This window comes from Terrapene carolina, unplaced genomic scaffold, assembly GCF_002925995.2.
Source record: "Terrapene carolina triunguis isolate 2854851 unplaced genomic scaffold, T_m_triunguis-2.0 Scaffold569, whole genome shotgun sequence".
In the NCBI taxonomy this organism is placed as follows: Eukaryota; Metazoa; Chordata; order Testudines; family Emydidae; genus Terrapene; species Terrapene triunguis.
In genome coordinates, this window is record NW_020664920.1 from 755531 (window position 1) to 775368 (window position 19838).

At 51.7% G+C, this 19838-nt stretch overlaps 1 protein-coding gene across 1 annotated transcript in view; it reads left to right on the plus strand.

Moving 5' to 3' along the window:
• Positions 1-19628, plus strand: part of GCKR (glucokinase regulator) — a 27120-nt gene extending 7492 nt beyond the window's left edge. The window contains exons 8-19 of the mRNA XM_026659087.1: positions 423-517; positions 994-1099; positions 5000-5118; positions 5379-5477; positions 6469-6566; positions 9788-9864; positions 10803-10899; positions 15402-15499; positions 16484-16567; positions 16828-16977; positions 18164-18298; positions 18800-19628. Coding sequence (XP_026514872.1) covers positions 423-517; positions 994-1099; positions 5000-5118; positions 5379-5477; positions 6469-6566; positions 9788-9864; positions 10803-10899; positions 15402-15499; positions 16484-16567; positions 16828-16977; positions 18164-18298; positions 18800-18967 — 1326 coding nt within the window. The 3' untranslated portion in view covers positions 18968-19628. The remainder of the gene's footprint in view (positions 1-422; positions 518-993; positions 1100-4999; positions 5119-5378; positions 5478-6468; positions 6567-9787; positions 9865-10802; positions 10900-15401; positions 15500-16483; positions 16568-16827; positions 16978-18163; positions 18299-18799) is intronic.
• The last annotated feature ends 210 nt before the right edge of the window (positions 19629-19838 follow it).

Sequence of the window (19838 nt, forward strand, 5' to 3'; positions counted from 1 at the left end):
AGTCGGGGTGGGGGGTGCAGAGTGGGTGTCTGGTACAGTCGGGATAGTGGGTGCAGAGTGGGTGCCTGGTATAGTCGGGGTGGGGGGTGCAGAGTGGGTGTCTGGTACAGTCGGGGTGGGGAGTGCAGAGTGGGTGCCTGCCATGGTTGGGGTGTGGGTGCAGAGTGGATGATCACAGAAGTGGGTGATGAAGTGGGTACCTGCCATAGTTAAGGTTTGGGAGGGGAGCTGAGTGGGTGCCTGCCATGGTGGCTTACTGGGTATTGTCCAATCAGTGCTCAGCATGGGGGACAGATAGGGTGGGGATTGCAACTTGTCTTGGTTTGCCCTGGTCCCCTTTGTGGCAGCAGGCAGGGCAGACTCTGATCTGTGCTCAGCCTGGGGAGAGTAGTTAGGGGTCTCACTGACTCTGTTTGCTGCAGGCTCCTTTTGTGGCTGGACAGCTGGACTTTTGCATGAATAACCTGGACATCTTCCTGCCGGTCCTGGTGGGATTCAACCCCGTCAGCATGGCCAGGTAACAGACAGCATGGGAGCAGGGAAGGGGCACCGTGGGCTCAGTCGCTCCACCTGCCCTAAACAAGGGACTACACCAGGCCCTGATGCTGGCATCTCAAGCCCAGAGCTGGATCCAAGTCCATCTCCAATGAGAACCAGATCATGCTGAGGTGGGACGTGCCAGTCAGCCTCCCACGTTGCCTCACCCAGTTCCCTGAAAAGCTATGGGGTCCCCTGGAGCAGGGTGGGAAGCCCCTGGCAGGGCTGAGGGCTAGGCCCACTCACGGGGATGTCAGGCCCTGGGGTTGAATGGGGAAGCCCCAGGGCAGGGCTGAGGGCCAGCCCTGACATCCTCTCACGGGGATGTCAGGGCTGAGGTTGGATGGGGAGTCCCCAGTTCCTGGCTCAGGCCCAGGCCTGCTCACGGGGATATTAGTCTCTGAGGCAGGGTGAGGTCCTTGTCCCAGGCCTGATTGCAGTGGGTCTCTCTTGCAGGAATGATAAGATCGAGGGCTGGCACTCTACCTTCCGCCAGGTGGCTGAGCGGATGCAGAAGCTGCAGGAGTCACACAAAGCCTTTATCCTTAATCCTGCTGTGGGGGTAGGTGACAGGTTCCACCTGGTTTTTGTATCCTCTCCAGAAAGCTGCCTGGAAATCCTCTTCAGGCTGGGCTCCTGCTCAGTGAAAGGCTGTCCCTAACGTTCAGCAAGGAGTTCTGGTGAGACAGGGCCAGCAAGCCAGCAGGATCAGTTACAGAAGACTGGGGAGAAAGGGAGTGGGACTGAGAGAGAGCTCTGCAGACGCCTGGGGTAGAGGGCCAAGGCCTCTGCGATCAGAGCAGCCCAGCTCCCACTCGGAGCCGACCTGCAGGGTCTGGATCTAATACATGTGAGTGCTGCATCAGAACAGGCTCCAGGACCAGGGTTACACCTCACCCCGTTGGCATGGCAATAGCACAGGACCAGAACTCAGGCAGTACGGAGCTCCCACTGCTAGTGGGGCTCTATAGGCCTCCAGCATTTATTTGTTACCCCTCTCATGCCCAAAAGGTGCTTGGGGCTTTTGGGATCCCTGCACAGGAGCTTAGCCAGGTGACAACAGGAACAGCAGGATGAGAGGAGGCAGACCAGGGCAGGAAGGGGGGTGAGCCTGGCCAATGGGAGCACTGCTGGCGCAGGGAGACAGCTCAGCCTTCAGCCTTTCAGCATTGCTCTTGTGATCTGTCTGTGCAGCAGGCAGGATGGGGACGGGAGCTAGAGCTCTGTGTAGCAGTCACAGTAGGAGCTGAAGGGATTTGGCACTCCCCATCCCTGTCCTCAGATGCCCCATAAGCCTCTTGGACTCTCTCGGTTGAGTGGCAACTCTGTGTGGTTTACTTACATTCCCGCCACCAACCCCAATACTGTCCCAAGCAGCAATATTCTAGACAGGGCTTCTCACCCGTTAGCCCTTTCCCTCAGTGCTGGAGAGGAACAGAGGTCCGTGAACAGACTGGGATCAGCTAGCCCAGCTCCTCTCCCTCTCCCTGTCTCCCCCAGTACTTCCTTCCTGTCCGTTTTATACCCCTCAGCTGATGGACTAATTGGCTCATCCAACCTCCCAGCCAGTTAGCTTACACATCCCCAGCAGCCTTTTGCAGGTGACCTGACTGAGGCCCAGATTCCCAGTAGGTGCAAGCTCCCAGCACTCTGGTCACAGGTACTTGTTGAGAAGTGCTGCCTGCAGGGACAGCTGTGATCTGCATGCAGAATGCGCTGTGTCCCAGGAGCCCCGGCTCTGGGCTGATCTCCCCAACTGGAGATCTGGAGTGAGAGACTGAAACTCAGCGGTTTCTGACCTCGGTTCAGTGTACCAGTATGTTCTAAGGAAAGCAAGGAGTGAGAACAGCAGAATAAGGACAATGGATTTCAAAAAAGCAGATTTTAAGAACTTCAGATAACTGCTAGGTAAGGTCCCATGGGAAGAAAATCTAAGGGATAAAGGAGTTCAGGAGAACTGGCAGTTTCTCCAGGAGAAACTTGGAAAAGAGGAGACTAAGGGGGGATATGAGAGAGGTATATAAAATCATGAGTGGTGTGGAGAAAGTGGATAAGGAACAGTTATTTACTTAGTCCCATAATATAAGAACTAGGAGCCACCAAATGAAATTAATGGGCAGCAGGTTTAAAACAAATAAAAGGAAGTTCTTCTTCACACAGCGCACAGTCAACTTGTGGAACTCCTTGCCTGAGGAGGTTGTGAAGACTAGGACTGTAACAGGGTTTAAAAGCGAACTGCATAAATTCATGGAGGTTAAGTCCATTAATGGCTATTAGCCAGGATGGGTAAGGAATGGTGTCCCTAGCCTCTGTCAGAGGGTGGAGATGGATGGCAGGAGAGAGATCACTTGATCATTACCTGTTAGGTTCACTCCCTCTGGGGCATCTGGCATTGGCCACTGTTGGTAGACAGGATACTGGGCTGGATGGACCTTTGGTCTGACCCAGTACGGCCATTCTTATGTTCTAAGACAATATTAAAGGCACAATTGCAAACTTCTCAAAGTGAAGGAAAGATAGGATGAATAGTAAGAGGCCAGTATGGCTTCATCAGGAGCTCTTCAATGACCTGAAAATGAAAAAAGAATTCTACATAAAAGGTCAGATTGCTAAGGAGGAGTACAAAAGAACGGCCTGGGCATGTAGGGACAAAAGCAGAAAGGCCAAGGCACAAGAAGAGTTATACGTAGCAAGGGACATAAATGCAGTAAGAAGAGGTTCTTTAAATACATTAGGAACAAGAGAAAGATGAAGGAAAATGTAGGTCCTCTACTTAGCAGGAAACGAGAGCTAACGACTGATGACATCAAGAAGGCTGAGGCCTTTAATGCAGGACTCAACACAATGTTGTTGAGAACTCATGGAGGATGGGTGAGGTTCCAGAGGACTGGAATGGGGCAAACCTAATACCAGTCTTTAAAAGGAGGAACAAAGAGGACCCCGGGAATTATAGATCAGTCAGTCTAACTTCGATACCTGGAAAGATACTGTAACAAATTATTAAACAATCAGTTTGTAAGCACCTGGAGGATAATAGGGTTATAAGGAATAGCCAACATGGCTTTGTCAATAACGACTCATGCGAAACCAACCTAATTTCCTTTTTTGATAGGGTTACTGGCCTGGTGGGCAAAGCAACAGATATATATCTTGATTTTAGTAAGGCTTTTGACATAGTCCCCCATGACAGTCTCATAAGCAAACTAGGGTTATGTGGTCTAGATGAAATTACTATAAGATGGGTGTGAATCTGGTTGAAAGACCATACACAAAGAGTGGTTATCAATGGTTTGCTGTCAAACTGGATGGGCATAGCTAGTGGGATTTTGCAGGGGTCAGGCCTGGATCCAGTACTATTCAATATTTTCATTAATGACTTGGATAATGGAGTGGAGAGTATGCTTGTAAACTTGCAGATGACACCAACCTGGAAGGGGTTACGAGCATTTAGGAGGACAGGATTAGAATTCAAAACTATTTTGACAAATTAGACAATTGGTTTGAAGTCAACAAGATTAAAGTCACTAAAGACAAATGTGAAGTGCTACAGTGAGGAAGAAAAAATCAAATGCGCAACTATAAAATGGGGTATAACTGGCTAGGTGGCAGTACTGCTGAAAAGGATCAGGGGATTATAGTGGATCACAAATTGAATACTAGTCAACAATGTGATGCATTTGCAAAAAAGGCTAATATAATTCTGGGGTATATTAACAGGAGTGTCACATGTAAGACTCTGGAGGTAATTGTCCTGCTCTACTCGGTACTGTGGAGGCCACAGCTGGAGTACTGTATCCAGTTCTGGGCACCGCACTTTAGGAAAGAAGTGGATAAATTGGAGAGAGTCCAATGGAGAGCAACAAAAATAATAAAAGGTTTAGAAAACCTGACATATGAGGAAAGGTTACAAAACTGGGAAAGTTTAGTCTTGAGAAAAGATGACTGAGGGGGACCTGATAACAGTCTTCAGATAAGTTATGGGCTATTATAAAGAGGATGGTGTTCTCCATATCCATTGAGGACAGGACAAGAAGTAATTGGCTTCTCTGCAGCAAGGAAGATTTAGGTTAGGTCTTAGGAAAAACTTTCTAACTATAAGGATCGTTATGTTCTGGAAGATGTTTCCAGGGGCAGTTGTGGAATCTCCATCACTGGAAGTTTTTCAGAACAGATTGGACAAACGCCTGTCAGGGATGGTCTAGATGGTGTTCTTGATCCTGCCTGAGGGCCGGAGTCTTGACTTGATGACTACTCAGATCATTTCCTGCCATACATTTATATGATTTTGTGGAGTACCTGCCCGGGATGGGGCTGCTTGGAAGATGGGCTTCCATCCCCCAGGATGGGGTGCACAGGGAGTTGGGTTTAATTCCCCAGTACACTCAGGATGGGGGCTTGGGGAGTGGGTTTGAGCACCGGTGCCCATGTGTCATTCAGTTCTCTCTCTTTCCCACTGCCTCAGCCTGAAGGCATCAGTGGCTCCTCACGGATGAAGGGCGGGAGTGCCACCAAGATCCTGCTAGAGACCCTGTTGCTTGCAGCACACAAGACAGTCTCCAAGGACACTGACATCTCAGAGAAGTAAGTCTCCGGTTACAGAGCTAGTAGTCTACACTGGGCAGGCCACCTCCCCCAGTGCTGGAGTCCTGCTGTGACTGGGCACCCAGCTGGCCTATTGTTATGCTCGGGGATTGGCTGGGCATATTGGTGTTATGCTGGGACATTGGGAAAGGACCTCCACACTTGACTGCTCCTGGTCAGACTGTGAATGGCAGTAGGGCAGACAGGAGCTTGGCATGCACAGGTCCCATGAGTCCTCTTCATGTCCTTCCCGTGTCTAGGTGCCTCCTGGAAATCCTGAGGACATATGAACGTGCTCACAAAGTCACCTATGCCCAGAGCAAAAAGATTGCTGCCTTGGTGAAGCAAGCAGGCACCAGGTGAGGTGGGCAGGCATCTCCATTTCTGCTGGAGAAGTTGGGGTTGGGGATAGAAGGAAGGGAGAGAAGAAAGACGTGTAGGGTGCAGAACTACTCAGTGAGCAGTGCATGGGGGTGTGATGGGGTATATCAGACCCTTTGAGGCCCCCTGCTGGAGGCCTAATGGTCCTGGCACACCCAGCCCCCCCCCAAAAGGCAGTAGAGAGGTCCTCCAAGCTACCTAGAGTGGCTATGTGGGCCACAGCCAATCGGGGCCCAGCAGCCTAGTATAAGAAGAGCTGCAGGGCCAGAGGCAGTTCAGTTCCTTGCTGGAGCTGTAGGAGTGTGGATGGTGCGTGGATGGCGGGCGGGCAGCGCTGCCAGAAGCTGGGGAGAGCAAGAAGGAGCCCTGAGCTGGTTGCTGGGACTCCATGGCATGGGGCTATGGGGAAGTAGCCCAGGGAATTAGAGAAGCCGTGCAATATAGTTAAAGGGACACAGCAGATAGCTGCTCTCTACAGAGTCCCTGGGCTGGGACCCGGAGTAGTGGGCGGGCCTGGGTCTCCCCAACCCCCCATTAGCCACTGGGGGGGAAGTGGCCTGGGCAGTGAGGCAGCCCAGAAGGGGAACTGAACTATAGTGGCCCAGCTGGAGAGCTGTAGCCAGGAAGCCCAAGAGAGCTAAGACATTGTCTACAGGGAGGGAGCCCTGGGGCGCTGTTCTATCCTGGAGCAGGGACAATCTGAGAGAGCGCAGCACACACACTTGGCCAAGGGGACGCTCATGAATGCACCCTGTTACGGGGGGAAACAGCGAATTAACACCCATTAACCCCCCTGTGCTGTGCTCTACTCCTACTCCCCCAAGCAACACCGGTAGCCCTCTGTGCTGTGCTCTCCCTGACCCTGCAATAACCCTCATGCTGTGCTTTCCCCTGAGCATGTCCAGTAACTCCCAGTGCTGTACTCTGCCCCTACCCTCTGAGCACCCCTCTGTGCTGTCCTTTCCCCAGCTTGCAGAAGAAGGCCTGTGTGTACATGGTGGGCTGGCACACGCTGGGCATCATTGCCATCATGGACGGTGCCGAGTGCATCCCAACGTTTGGGGCAGGTAAGGGAACTGGCTGTGTTGGAAAGAGCCCTGATGCCTCTGGCAAAGGGTCCCTGTGATGTGGGATAGGTGTCCAAGCTCCTTGCTCTGAGCTCCCCCTGCACCCAGCTGTTGACATATCGTAGAGTCGATTCATAGATTCATAGATTCTAGGACTGGAAGGGACCTCGAGAGGTCATCGAGTCCAGTCCCCTGCCCTCATGGCAGGACCAAATACTGTCTAGACCATCCCTGATAGACATTTATCTAACCTACTCTTAAATATCTTCAGAGATGGAGATTCCACAACCTCCCTAGGCAATTTATTCCAGTGTTTAACCACCCTGACAGTTAGGAACTTTTTCCTAATGTCCAACCTAGACCTCCCTTGCTGCAGTTTAAGCCCATTGCTTCTTGTTCTATCCTTAGAGGCTAAGGTGAACAAGTTTTCTCCCTCCTCCTTATGACACCCTTTTAGATACCTGAAAACTGCTATCATGTCCCCTCTCAGTCTTCTCTTTTCCGAACTAAACAAACCCAATTCTTTCAGCCTTCCTTCATAGGTCATGTTCTCAGACCTTTAATCATTCTTGTTGCTCTTCTCTGGACCCTCTCCAATTTCTCCACATCTTTCTTGAAATGCGGTGCCCAGAACTGGACACAATACTCCAGCTGAGGCCTAACCAGAGCAGAGTAGAGCGGAAGAATGACTTCTCGTGTCTTGCTCACAACACACCTGTTAATACATCCCAGAATCACGTTTGCTTTTTTTGCAACAGCATCACACTGTTGACTCATATTTAGCTTGTGGTCCACTATAACCCCTAGATCCCTTTCTGCCTTACTCCTTCCTAGACAGTCTCTTCCCATTCTGTATGTGTGAAACTGATTTTTTCTTCCTAAGTGGAGCACTTTGCATTTGTCTTTGTTAAACTTCATCCTGTTTACCTCAGACCATTTCTCCAATTTGTCCAGATCATTTTGAATTATGACCCTGTCCTCCAAAGCAGTTGCAATCCCTCCCAGTTTGGTATCATCTGCAAACTTAATAAGCGTACTTTCTATGCCAATATCTAAGTCGTTAATTGCTTGACCACCCTGTAGTTCATTATAAAATATATTCAAAAGACCAAATAACCAATATCAGTCAGGTTTATTGCTCTAAGCAAATCATAATATAGTGTCACCGTGCCTCTGTGGGTCACAAGTGAGACTACCAGATGCAGGACAAACTGGTGAGAAATAGGACAGACACACCCCAAAACTGATGGTTATTCTCTCATAAAATATACTAATCCAGTAATACATGTAAACATCTGTCTCACCACACTGGCTGACCAGAAGTCAGAAATGCAGCCTCCTTAGGTATCCCAGTCCTTGTTTCAACACCCAGACACTAGACCTAATGATGATTGGTTATTTAAAACCAGTTTAATCAACCAAAGGGTTTTTCTGATCCCAAAGAACCAGCCACACATCCAGGTCAATAAATAACTCGGATCTTACCCAATAATCACACTATTGCCAATCCTTTAGTATCTAATATGTAAAGGATTATTTATAAGAAAAAAGATAGAGATGAGAGTTAAAATTGGTTAAAGGAATCAAATACATACAGTAATGGCAAAGTTCTTGGATCAGGCTTGAAGCAGTGATGGAATAAACTGCTGGCTTGTTAAGTCTCTGGTTGCTTCCAAATGGCTGGAAGGTCCTCAGTCCCTGGGTTCGAATGCTCCCGTTAGTATAAGTCCATAGTTCAGAGATCAGAGCAGGAAAGAGGCAAAATGGAGATGTTTCCAGGGCCTTTTATAGCTTCTGCCCTGTGAAGGGAAACTCATTGTTCCAAGTAAAGCCCTCAGCACAGTTTATGAAAAAGTACAGGCACACAAGATGGAGTTCAGTACCCCATAATCTAGTCACATGCCCTTGCCCTTGCATGCTTCGATGAGTCATAGCAGCCATTGCCATGTTCTAGTTAGAACGTCCTCAGGAAAGTCCATCAGTGGAGGTAAGCTTCTTCCATGGCCCAGTGTTCATTGATGGGCCATCGGCTTGAATAGTCCATTCACAATGTGCTGACTAGACTGGATGTAAACTACGGGAGCAAACACATTTGAAATACAGGTACTTCATGAGTCAATACTCATAATTTCAGATACAAAAATGATACATGCACACAAATAGGGTAGACGCTCCGCGGGTTATGCAAGACCCGACTTATGCAAATCCGCATTTATGGAAAAAGTTCCGTAAGCTAGAAATATAATGGTCGGAGATATGTTTCCGACTTACGCAAAATTAGAGTTACGCAAGGCCTCCCCTTCCCCCCCCCTCCCCCAGCCCTCGGGGATCCATCTTGGTAACATCTTGCCTGCCAAAGGCCCTCTGAGCGGGATTCCTGGGGTCTGTGGGGCAAGGGGTCTCTGAGCAGGATTCCTGGGGTCTGTGGGGCAAGGGGTCTCTGTTCTGGATCCCTGGGGATTGGAGGGCCAAGGGGTCTCTGAGCGGATACCTGGGGAGGCAGGGGTCTCTCTGAGCAGGATACCTGCAGGTTGGATGCAAGAGTCTCTGAGCTGAATCCTGGGAGCTGGGGGTCAAGGGGTCTGCAAGCAGGATCCCCAAAGAATTGAGGGGAAGGGTTCTCTGAGCAGGCTTCCTGGGGGCTGGAGAGCAAAGGGTGCCCAAGCTGGGGTGGCTCTAGCTTTTTTGCCGCCCCAAGCATGGCAGGCAGGCTGCCTTCGGCGGCATGCCTGCGGGAGCTCCGCCGGTCCCGCAGCTTTGTCGTGGCCGCCGCCAAATCCACAGAACCGGCGGACCTCCCGCAGGCATGCCGCCAAAGGCTGCCTGACTGCCGCCCTCGCAGGGACCGGCAGAGTGCCCCCTGCGGCTTGCCGCCCCAGGCACGCGCCTGGAGCCGCCGCTGTGCCCAAGCTGGGTCCCCAGGGTCAGAGGGCAATTTCTCTCTTAGCTGGATCCTGGGGTCTCCAAGCTGGATCCCTGTAGGCTGGGGGGGAAAAGGGGGTCTCTGAGCTGGATCCTGAGGGGCTGGGGGCAAGACACCCCCAAGTTGGATCCCCAGGGATCCTGCTCAGAGGCCCTTTGGCCACCAGCCACCAGGGATCCTGCTTGGAGATTCCTTGACCTCCAGCCTCTGGGATCCTGCAAAGAGACCCCTTGGCCCACAGCCCCGTGCCCTCTGCCTCTGGTTCACTCACTTGCTTTCCTGTTATTTTCCTGCACAGACTATAATGACGTGCGAGGCTTCCTGATTGGGGATTACAGTGAGATGTTCAACAAGGAGGCAGATCTGATAGCGCAGGTAGGAGCTGGGCTGCAGTCCAGGTGAAGAGCAAGGCCCTGGCTGTCAGGGTTACTCTAGGTGTGTGCTGGGTTGGTTGGACGGATTCTGCGGGAGATGAGATCCTGCTTGGCCTGGCATGAGGGGGCTGGGACGATCGGGGAGTTCTAGCTGATTTTGAGCCCTGCCCTTGGGTAGGTCCTAGGTGTGGAGTAAGTCCTGGGGGTAGTTCTGACCATGAGTCCGGGGCTGGACTCGGCTGGGGTGGCTACCAGGCAGGGTCTGATCTGAGGTAGCTTATGGGTGTGATGAACCTCATGGTCACGGATGGGTGCTGGGTGGGGAGTGGGTACTGGCCTGGGACGCATGCTGTGGGGGCATGGTGGACGCTGAGCGGGTGGTGATTCTGTGTGCCCAGAGCCTCCCAGGCTGATGGGCAGACAGGGACTGATACCTCTATGCTCCCTGGTGCTGCTAAGTTGGGGAGCAAAGGGGGAGTCCCCATGGTGGGGAAGGAGGCCCCAGTGTTAAGGACTGGAGGTGGAGCCCAGATGTCAGGGAGGATGAGGGGCCTGGTCTCAGGGTATGTGGGGGAGCCTGGCTGGTGAGGGATGCAGGGGGCCCTGGTTTGGGGGAGGTTAGGTGGGAGGTCCAGTGGCAGGGTGTGGAGGGGGGACCCTGATGTTAGTGGGGGCATGGGGCCGTGGTGTCAGGAAGATGGGGGGGGACCTGGAGTCAGGCAGGAGAGAGCCGGGGAACTCCCAGTGTTGTGAAGGGGATGGGGTCTCCTATGTTTGGGAAGGGAGGAGGGGGTTCTGATGTTGGGAATGGAAGGTAACCCTAGTGTCTGGGAGAGGAGGAGGGGGCCCCAGTGAAGGGGTGGGCAGGGGGGGCCCATGTGTCAGGGAGTGTAATGGGAGCCCTGGCACCATGTTCAACTGGCTCCCTTTCTCTGGCAGGGCCCGCAGTTCGCCTTCTCTCAGGAGGACTTTGTGAAGATGATTCTCCCATCACTGACTGAGCTTGATACTGTTCTCTTCCTCTTCACGCTGGATGGTGAGGAGTGGCTGGGAGCTGAGGGAAGGGGTCAGCACTAGTTGTGGGGGGAGGACAGGAAGGAGCTTTTGTTCCCCCTGCTGGGCACTACCCTTTGCTGAGTGATCACGTCAGCCTCTTGCTGTGATTTATCCCACCTCACCTCTCCCTAGTATGCTGAACGATTGAAAAGATTGGGGTTGTTGTTACCTTGGAAAAAGACAGGTAAGAGGGGACATGATAAAAAAATTATGAAAAGTATCTAAAACAATGCAGGGTCTTGAGACAGGAGATCAAGAGTATCTGTTCTCCCTGTCTCACAAGACAAGAATGAGGGGGAAGCTCACTGGGCCTGAAAGGCCGCAAAGTAAAAACTGATCAAAGGAAATATTTTCCCACAAGGCACAAGGGGCTTGTGGAACTCCCTGCCACATGACATAACAGGCTAAGAGCCTGGCAGGATTCAGAGAGGGGTTAGACGTTCCTATGAGCATGAAGAATATCCAGAATTATTAGAGGAAATACTAACACCCAAACCAGAGCTTGGGATTGGCCATGAGCCTCTAACTACTGGGGCTGGGGGAACCTTCCCCTGGGGCAGGCCACCTGGTCACTGCACCTTCCCCTGAAGCAGCTGGTGCTGGCCCCTGTTGGAGATGGAACACTGAACTAAATGGATTCTGGTCCAGTCCACATGGGCAGTGTCTGAGTCCCGGTGTTGCTGGCTCATGGTAAGGTTGGCCTGTAGTTACGGTACTAGCCTAAGACTCAGGAAATCTGGGTTCAGTTCCCAGTTCTTCCACAGGCTCCGTGTGACCTTAGACAAGTCACTTCCCTTTCTGTGCCTCAGTTCCTTATATGTCCATACAAATCGTTCTGTTACAAGGGGCTGTGAGGATGAACTCATCGCACTGTGGTCATGGACTGTTTAGATGCCTAGATCGATAGCTTTGTGGTTAAGAATTGATACTGGGCGGGGGGGGGGGGGGGGGGGGGGGGTTCACACTCATCTTTTGCTTTGGGCTTTTGTCTCCAGATCCATTTCTTAGGACTGTGGAATTTGTATGGGGTGCTATTGGTGGGGTTTGCCTAGGGCCAGTTGGCTGGTCTCCTATCAATGCACTGATGTCTCATAGACTTTAAGGCCAGAAGGGACCATCATGATAATCTCATCTGACCTCCTGGATGTAGCAGGTCACAGAACCTCACCCACCCACTCCTGTAATAGACCCACAACCTCTGGCTGAGTTACTGAAGTCCTCAAATCATGAGTTAAAAGACTTCAAATTACAGAGAATCCACTGTTTACACTAATTTAAATCTGCAGGTGACCCATGCCCAGAGGAAAGCAAAAAAAAACCCAGGATCACTGCCACTCTCACCTGGGGGAAAATTCCTTCCTGACACCAAATATGGCGATCAGTTAAACCTTGAGCATGTGGGCAAGACCCACCAGCCAGACTCCTGGCAGCCGTTGGGGATATTTGCAGCTAGCAGTTGCAGATCAGCTACATGCCACCGTAGGCAGTCTCATCACACCATCCCCTCCATAAACTTGGAAGCTGGTTAGGTTTTTTTGCCACCACCGCTCCACTTGGAAGGCTGTTCCAGAACTTCACTCCTCTGATGGTTGGAAACCTTTGTCTAATTTCAAGCCTAAACTTGTTGATGGCCAGTTTATATCCATTTGTTCTTGTGTCCACATTGGCACTTAACTTACATAACTCCTCTCCCTCCCTGGTATTTATCCCTCTGATGTATTTATAGAGAGCAATCATATCTCCCCTCAGCCTTCATTTGGTTAGGCTAAACAAGCCAAGCTCTTTGAGTCTCCTTTCATAAGCTACAGTAACTCCACGCTTAACATAGTTATGTTCCTGAAAAATGCAACTTTAAGCGAAACGATGTTAAGCAAATCCAATTTCCCCATAAGAATAAATATAAATGGGGGGGTTAGGTTCCAGGGAAATTTTTTTCACCAGACAAAAAACTATATTTTATTTTTTTATATATATATCATAGAATCATAGAATATCGGGGTTGGAAGGGACCTCAGGAGGTCATCTAGTCCAACCCCCTGCTCAAAGCAGGACCAATCCTCAACTAAATCATCCCAGCCAGGGCTTTGTCAAGCCTGACCTTAAAAACCCCTAAGGAAGGAGATTCCACCACCTCCCTAGGGAACCCATTCCAGTGCTTCACCACCCTCCTAGTGAAAAAGTTTTTCCTAATATCCAACCTAAACCTCCCCCACTGCAACTTGAGACCATTACTCCTTGTTCTGTCATCTGGTACCACTGAGAACAGTCTAGATCCATCCTCTTTGGAACCCTCTTTCAGGTAGTTGAAGGCTGCTATCAAATCCTCCCTCACTCATCTCTTCTGCAGACTAAACAATCCCAGTTCCCTCAGCCTCTCCTCATAAGTCATGTGCTCCAGCCCCCTAATCATTTTTGTTGCCCTCCGCTGGACTCTTTCCAATTTTTCCACATCTTTCTTGGAGTGTGGGGCCCAAAACTGGACACAGTACTCCAGATGAGGCCTTACCAATGTCGAATAGAGGGGAATGATTACGTCCCTCGGTCTGCTGGCAATGCCCCTACTTATACAGCCCAAAATGCTGTTAGCCTTCTTGGCAACAAGGGCACACAGTATAAGTTTTAAACAAACAATTTAATACTGTATACAGCAATGATGATTGTGAAGCTTGGTTGAGGTGGTGAAGTTAGAGGGTGTATTTCCCAGGGAATGCCTTACTGCTAAATGATGAACTAGCATTCGGCTGAGCCCTCAAGGGTTAACACGTTGTTAATGTAGCCTCACACTCTACAAGGTAGCATGAATGGAGGGAGGGGGGAAAGCATGGCAGACAGAGACACACACCCTGTGTGTGGGAGAGAGAGAGAGAGAGAGAGATGCGCATTGCCCCTTTAAGTACGCTGACACCACTCTAAGTACATTGCTTTTAAAAAGATCAGGAAATTGAGACAGCAGCTGCGGCCAGCAAGCTCTCTCCTCCTGAGCCCTGTCCTGTCCCTACCCTGCTCTATATGGAGAAGGAGTAAGCGGGGGGCAGGAGCAGTGGGGAGGGGGACACCCTGACATTCCCACTCCTCCCCACTCCCCTGCACAGCAAACAGGAGGCTCCTGGGAGCAGCTCCAAGGCAGAGGGCAGGAGCAGCACATGGCAGTGGGGGGAGGGATAACTGAACTGCCAGCAATTGGTAGCCTGCTGGACAGCTGCTGCACAGGGAACTTAGGGGAGCAGGGAGCTGATGGGGGGGGGCTGCCGGTCCACCCTGTTTCCAAGACCCCACCAGCTAGCTGTAATGGACTGCTCTTTCTGCTAGCAGTGGACAAAGCAGGTGGCTGCCAAACAATGTTATAAGGGAGCATTGCGCAACTTTAAATGAGCACGTTCCCTAATTGATCAGCAACTTAACGAAACAATGTTAACCAGGACGACTTTAAGTGAGGAGTTACTGTATGTTTTCCATTCATCAGATCAGCCTAATCACCCTTCTCTGCACCTGTTCCAGTTTGAATTCATATTTCTTAAACATGGGAGACCAGAATTGCACACAGTATTCCAGATGAGGTCTCACCAGTGCCTTGTATAATGGTACTAACACTTCCCTGTCTCTCCCGGAAATACCTTGCCTGATGCATTCTAAGACTGCATTAGCCTTTTTCATGGCTGCATCACATTGGCGGCTCTTAGGCAACCTGTGATCAACCAATACACCCAGGTCTGTCTCCTCCTCCATCACTTCCAACTGATATGTCCCCAGCAAAAATTCTTCTTGTTAGTCCCAAAATGCATGACCTTGCACTTAATTAAATTTCATCCCATTTCTATTACTCCAGTTTTCAAGTTCATCCAGATCTTCTTGTATGATAATCCTGTCCTCCTCCATATTGGCAATATCTCCCAACTTTGTGTTATTCACAAATTTTATTAGCACACTCTCACTTTTTGTGCTAAGGTCAGTAATAAAAATGTTAAATAAGATTGGTCCCAAAACAAATCCGTGAGGAACTCCACTAGTAACCTCCTTCCAGCCTGACAGTTCACCTTGCAGAATGACCCATTGTAGTCTCCCCTTTAACGAGTTCCTTATCCACCTTTCAATTCTCAGATTAACCCCCCTCTTCTCCAATGTAACTAATAATGTCACTGCAGTCTAGATCTGTCATGGCAGAGCCGATCACACTGGGTCCTTTGAGCTACAGACAAACCAGGAGGAGGGGTGCAGCTGTTCTCTGACCTACCCCAGCTGCAAGGCTTGGGAGGGAGTCTATGGACCTGTTACCCTCTTACCCTGGAGTTGTAGCAAAGAAAGTGAATGAGACAGAAGTAAGGTGAGAAGTATAGGCTTGTGTGTGTGTGTACACGTCTCTTGGATGTTGGTATGGTGATTGGCTGATGTGCAAAGGGCCCTTGACTCTGACTAGCTCTGGATCTTCCTGAATGACTGTCCAGAGCCTGGTTACCCCAGTCTTATGCTCCCCCTTGCTTTAAGATGACCTCGCAGAGGTGGAGAAGCTTGTGGTTCAGGTGAAGGAGAAGACATCAAATGTCCAAGCACTTTCGCATGCCACTGTTGGGCAGTACCTTCCGGTGAGTAGAAAAGGCTCTTTATCTCCATCCCAGGTGAGGGAAAGGTCCTGTGGGAAATAGAGCTTGTGCTCATGTAATTAGACTGTACCCCGATGCACGCCTAGAGGGGGCAGGGTTGGGGTTGCTGTCATTCTGGAATTCCGGAAGGGAGTGAGTCTTGCCCCACAGTGGCACTGGGTGCCCCTGGAGCTGCTCTAAGTTGCACCGAGGCCACACTGCCCCCAACCAGCCCTAAACCTCAAAGGTCAAAGAAAAACAAAAAAAGCAATCTGCAGCCTATACTTATCAACAAGTTACGTTCCTATCTAATAAGGTATTTCTCACCCAATGGTTAGTTCGTCCAGCGCTTGTCCCCACTGACACAGTCCCCTTCCCTAATGGATACCTACTTGGGACAATCGTCTGCTCTTATACAGTCTTACCTCCAGACAGCAAACACAGGCTGTCTGATGGGTGTTCATTGTTATCCTGTTGATTGGGTCAGCTCTCAGACTGCCCTCCCTCGGGTGCTAGATTTCACTCCCAACAGATTTAGAACACAATGTCCTGTGTTAGTTAACTCTAAAATTGTTTCCCATACAAACATCTCATAATAACCAGGACAGTCAGCTAGAGCTTAGCTTTCAGCAGACCAAACACAACTCCCTTCAGTATAATATTGAGAAAACGGTGGGACTCAGTATCCCTGCCAGGACATGCCTGGCAGGGCCGGCTCCAGGCACCAGCTTGTCAAGCAGGTGCTTGGGGTGGCCACTCCGGAGAGAGGAGGCACGTCCAGGTATTCGGCAGCAATTCGGCGGACGGTCCCTCACTGCGCCTGGGAGCAAAGGACCTCCCGCCGAATTGCCACCGCAGATCGCAATTGCGATCGCGGCTTTTTTTTTTTTTGGCTGCTTGGGGCGGCCAAAACCCTGGAGCCGGCCCTGATGCCTGGGCACGTCTGTGTCACAACAAGGTTTCTGTTCATATCGTTATCCCCACCAGGCTTCCCTCAAGAAGCTGTTTCCTTCCATCATGAGCATCATGTGGCCCATCCTGTTCCTGGAGTATGAGGGGAATTTTATCCAGGTAATGCATGAAAAACCTGCTTTGGATCCTGAGGTTGATTCCTAGCAGGTGCTGACTGACTGGACTTTTGTGATTTCTGAGGTAAGTGAGGGGTGGCTGCAGGGCAGTGGCTCCCCCTGGGGGGAGGTGGGCCGGCTGCTGCAAGGCTGTGGCTCCCCCTGCGGGCAGATGGGCCGGCTGCTGCAAGGCCGTGGCTCCCTCTGGCTGGCAGTTTGTGGCTGCCCGGTTCACGGGGATCTGTTTTTCTGTATTTCACACAGAAGTTCCAGAGGGAGCTCAGCACCAAGTGGATCCTCAACACAGTCAGCACCGGGGCCCATGTCCTCAAGGGCAAAATTCTTCACAACTACATGGTGGACCTGAGAATCAGCAACTCCAAGCTCTTCTGGAGGGCAGTGTCCATCCTGCAGGTACTGAGGCCCAAGGCAATGGCCTAGTGAGGGAATAAGAAGGTAGCAGCATTACCAATTTACTTCAGTGTAGGGGGAGGCCCCAGTTGTGGGAAAGCAGGAAGCAAGATCAGTAGCTAAGGGGAGGTGAAGGGGGGACTCCTCGTGTGGCCCTTCTCTGCACATTGGCACTGCCCCCAGTGGGACCCCTTCAAGGCCAGGCAGAGCACTACAGCCCAGTAGCCGACCCTCCCGTCCTCCACCTCCCCCATCCCCTGTACCATGGCTGGGAGCCTAATTCTGAGCATGAGAGAATCTCATCACCAAGATGCAGCCTTTGCACAGTGCACCACAGCGCACTGCTAACCCACCTATGGGACAGAGCAGAAGGATATGGCCCACTATTTACATGGGATCACTGGGGGAGAGGCCCAGCAGTACGAGCATGGTGAGCGTGTGTTGGTGCCCCTCAAGCTGTCTCCATGCTGTGCCCTGCTCTGAGGCAGATTGAGAGAGGCAGCCAGCATGTTGGCTGATGTCGCATGTTGCTGGAGCTTGGTGGTCACTACTGCCTCAATTACTGGGCCTGGGAATGGGAGGTTGGAAATGGGACGGAAGTTGAAGAGGTCTCAAAGTTGAGTTTTGGCATTTCTCAGGGGGTTGGTAAGTGTGCTTATCCCTGCCTACTCTGGTTAGTAGTGGGCGTAGCTCTTGTACCATTCAGGAGGGGCAGGGATCCATCGCACAGGTTGTCGCTCTAATATTTTTCTGGGCTTCCTGGACTTCAGCTAGTGTGATGGGGAGGGTGGATGGATAATAGGATCTAGTCGGGGTTTTCTTGCCGTTACCTGTAACCTCGGCCCTTCTCTGTGCTGCCCCTGGCCAGCTCATGTCCACCCCCATTCACCCAACCCTGGCTGGGGCTGAAATCTCTGATGTCACGCACGGCTCTGAGTTTGCCCATCCCCCAGCCAAGCCATGTAGATTTGGGACAGACAGGAGCCAGCCCTGCTTCCCAGCCATTCTGGCTGTCGTAATCCCCTTCTCAGTGTTACTCACCACTGGTGCACTCCCACTCCCCCTGGTTCCCTGGCCTGCAAATGCCCCTTGCTAAGCCATGTGAGAGCCACTCCAGCACCATCCCTGAGCTGCACTGAAATGGAATCTGGTCTCTGACCCTGCTCTGACTGGCATGCTCTCCCCACAGCGGTTCACGGGGCACTCCCAGGCCAGGTGCCTGGAGGGCCTGCTGCAGACCATATACGACCCTGAGGTGCTCTCAGATGACATTCGCAATGCAGAGCTCTCCAAACATATTGCAATAGCAACGGAGAAGAACAAGGTAACAAGGCTCATGCCCTGTCTCTCATCAGCACCCCACCTCATGGTGTCATACACGGTGGGGCCCCAGCCCTCTGGCTCCACTCTGCTCAGATGTGCTTCTCAATGGGCCTGATGCAAACTCTGGCACCTGTGACACTAGCACAGGGACACGCAGCAACAGCTTTCAAAGGCAGGAGACAGAATTTCGGGTGGTTGGTGTGGGGCAGAGATTGGGGGGCCACCTTCCAAAAGCCATCGTGAGTGCTGGGGCTTCCCCTCACAGAGGGGGTGAGGCTCCCAAGAGGCACCAGCAGACAGGTTTCCCCCTGGAAGAGGGGGAGGCCACCCCCAGATGCATTAAGTAGACAAGTGGGGTGCTGATGCCCCCAGATCCCCAGCAGGTGGTGCTCCCCTTAGCACCTGCACACCAGGGCCTGTGCAACTGGCTAGGCTGGTAGGGAAATGACCAGCTGAGCGCTCCCCCTGCCTGATTCTGACGCTGTCTCCTCTTGTCTCCCAGGTTGTCCCCACAGCCCTTCTGTGCCTGCTGCGGAACTGCTCAGTGCAAGAGGCCCAGCTGCGGCTTGACACCTCCCCGTCCATCCGAGCAGCCATTGAGTCCTCACTGAATGCTCCGGGGCGCAAACGGGGTGCAGACAAATCCGACTCCACAGGCAGGAGCATGTAGGAGGCAGCACCCATCCACTAAGGGGACTATGTGGGGAGGGAAGGGCCCAGCATCATTAACTTCTGTATGGATCCAGCAGTGCATGCTGGCCAGGCAGTCGCACTGTCTTCCAGTCAGGAGAGACGCCAACTCCCTGAACAAGAGCAGCAGCTGGGATCTGGTGAACACGAGCAGCACCCACCTAGATGGGAGGCTGAGTGCCGCGGGCTCTCCTGTTAGCTCCTGGTGGGAGGGGACAGATTACCTGGAGGTGGGAGTCTTGTGTTGTCTAGGACCCTGAATTTCCTTGCAGGATCATGTGCTCACCAGGGGTCTGGATTGCTCTGGGTGAGCTAATTTCTGGTGGATGGGGGCGTGGGGGGTATCAGGGTGTGGGGTGCACTGTAATCCTTTGAGCAGGTCAGCTGTTCTCTCTGCTCTGGGGAGGAGGAAGAGTCACTCTGTGAAGTGAGCTCCTGAGGGAAGTTGTTCTGTAATCCCCAGAGCATGGGGTGGGTTATAGGTGTGTGGGGTCAGGTGGGGCTGGATATTGTCACCTTGTGTTCTGTGATCCCCTGTGAGCCCTGCAGGAGGGATGTGTGGAGGGAGTGGGGTCACCCTGTGATCTTTGCTGTTGTCTCTTCATTGCTTTTGTTTAATCTTTTTTTAAATAAACTCTTCTGTGTTTGCCCAGCTGTCCGTGCTGTCAGCTTAGCAGCCGTGTGGGGCTCATGGGCGGCTCTGCAGCTTGTGCAAGACCAGAGATGGCTGCAGAGGGGAAGTGTGCCCACCTGTCCCAAACCGTACTGACTGCCAACAGCCCACAGGCTCCTAGGCACAGCCCCACCCCGCCAGCAGGGGCTGGAGTGGAAGGGGGTCTCTGCACTGTGGC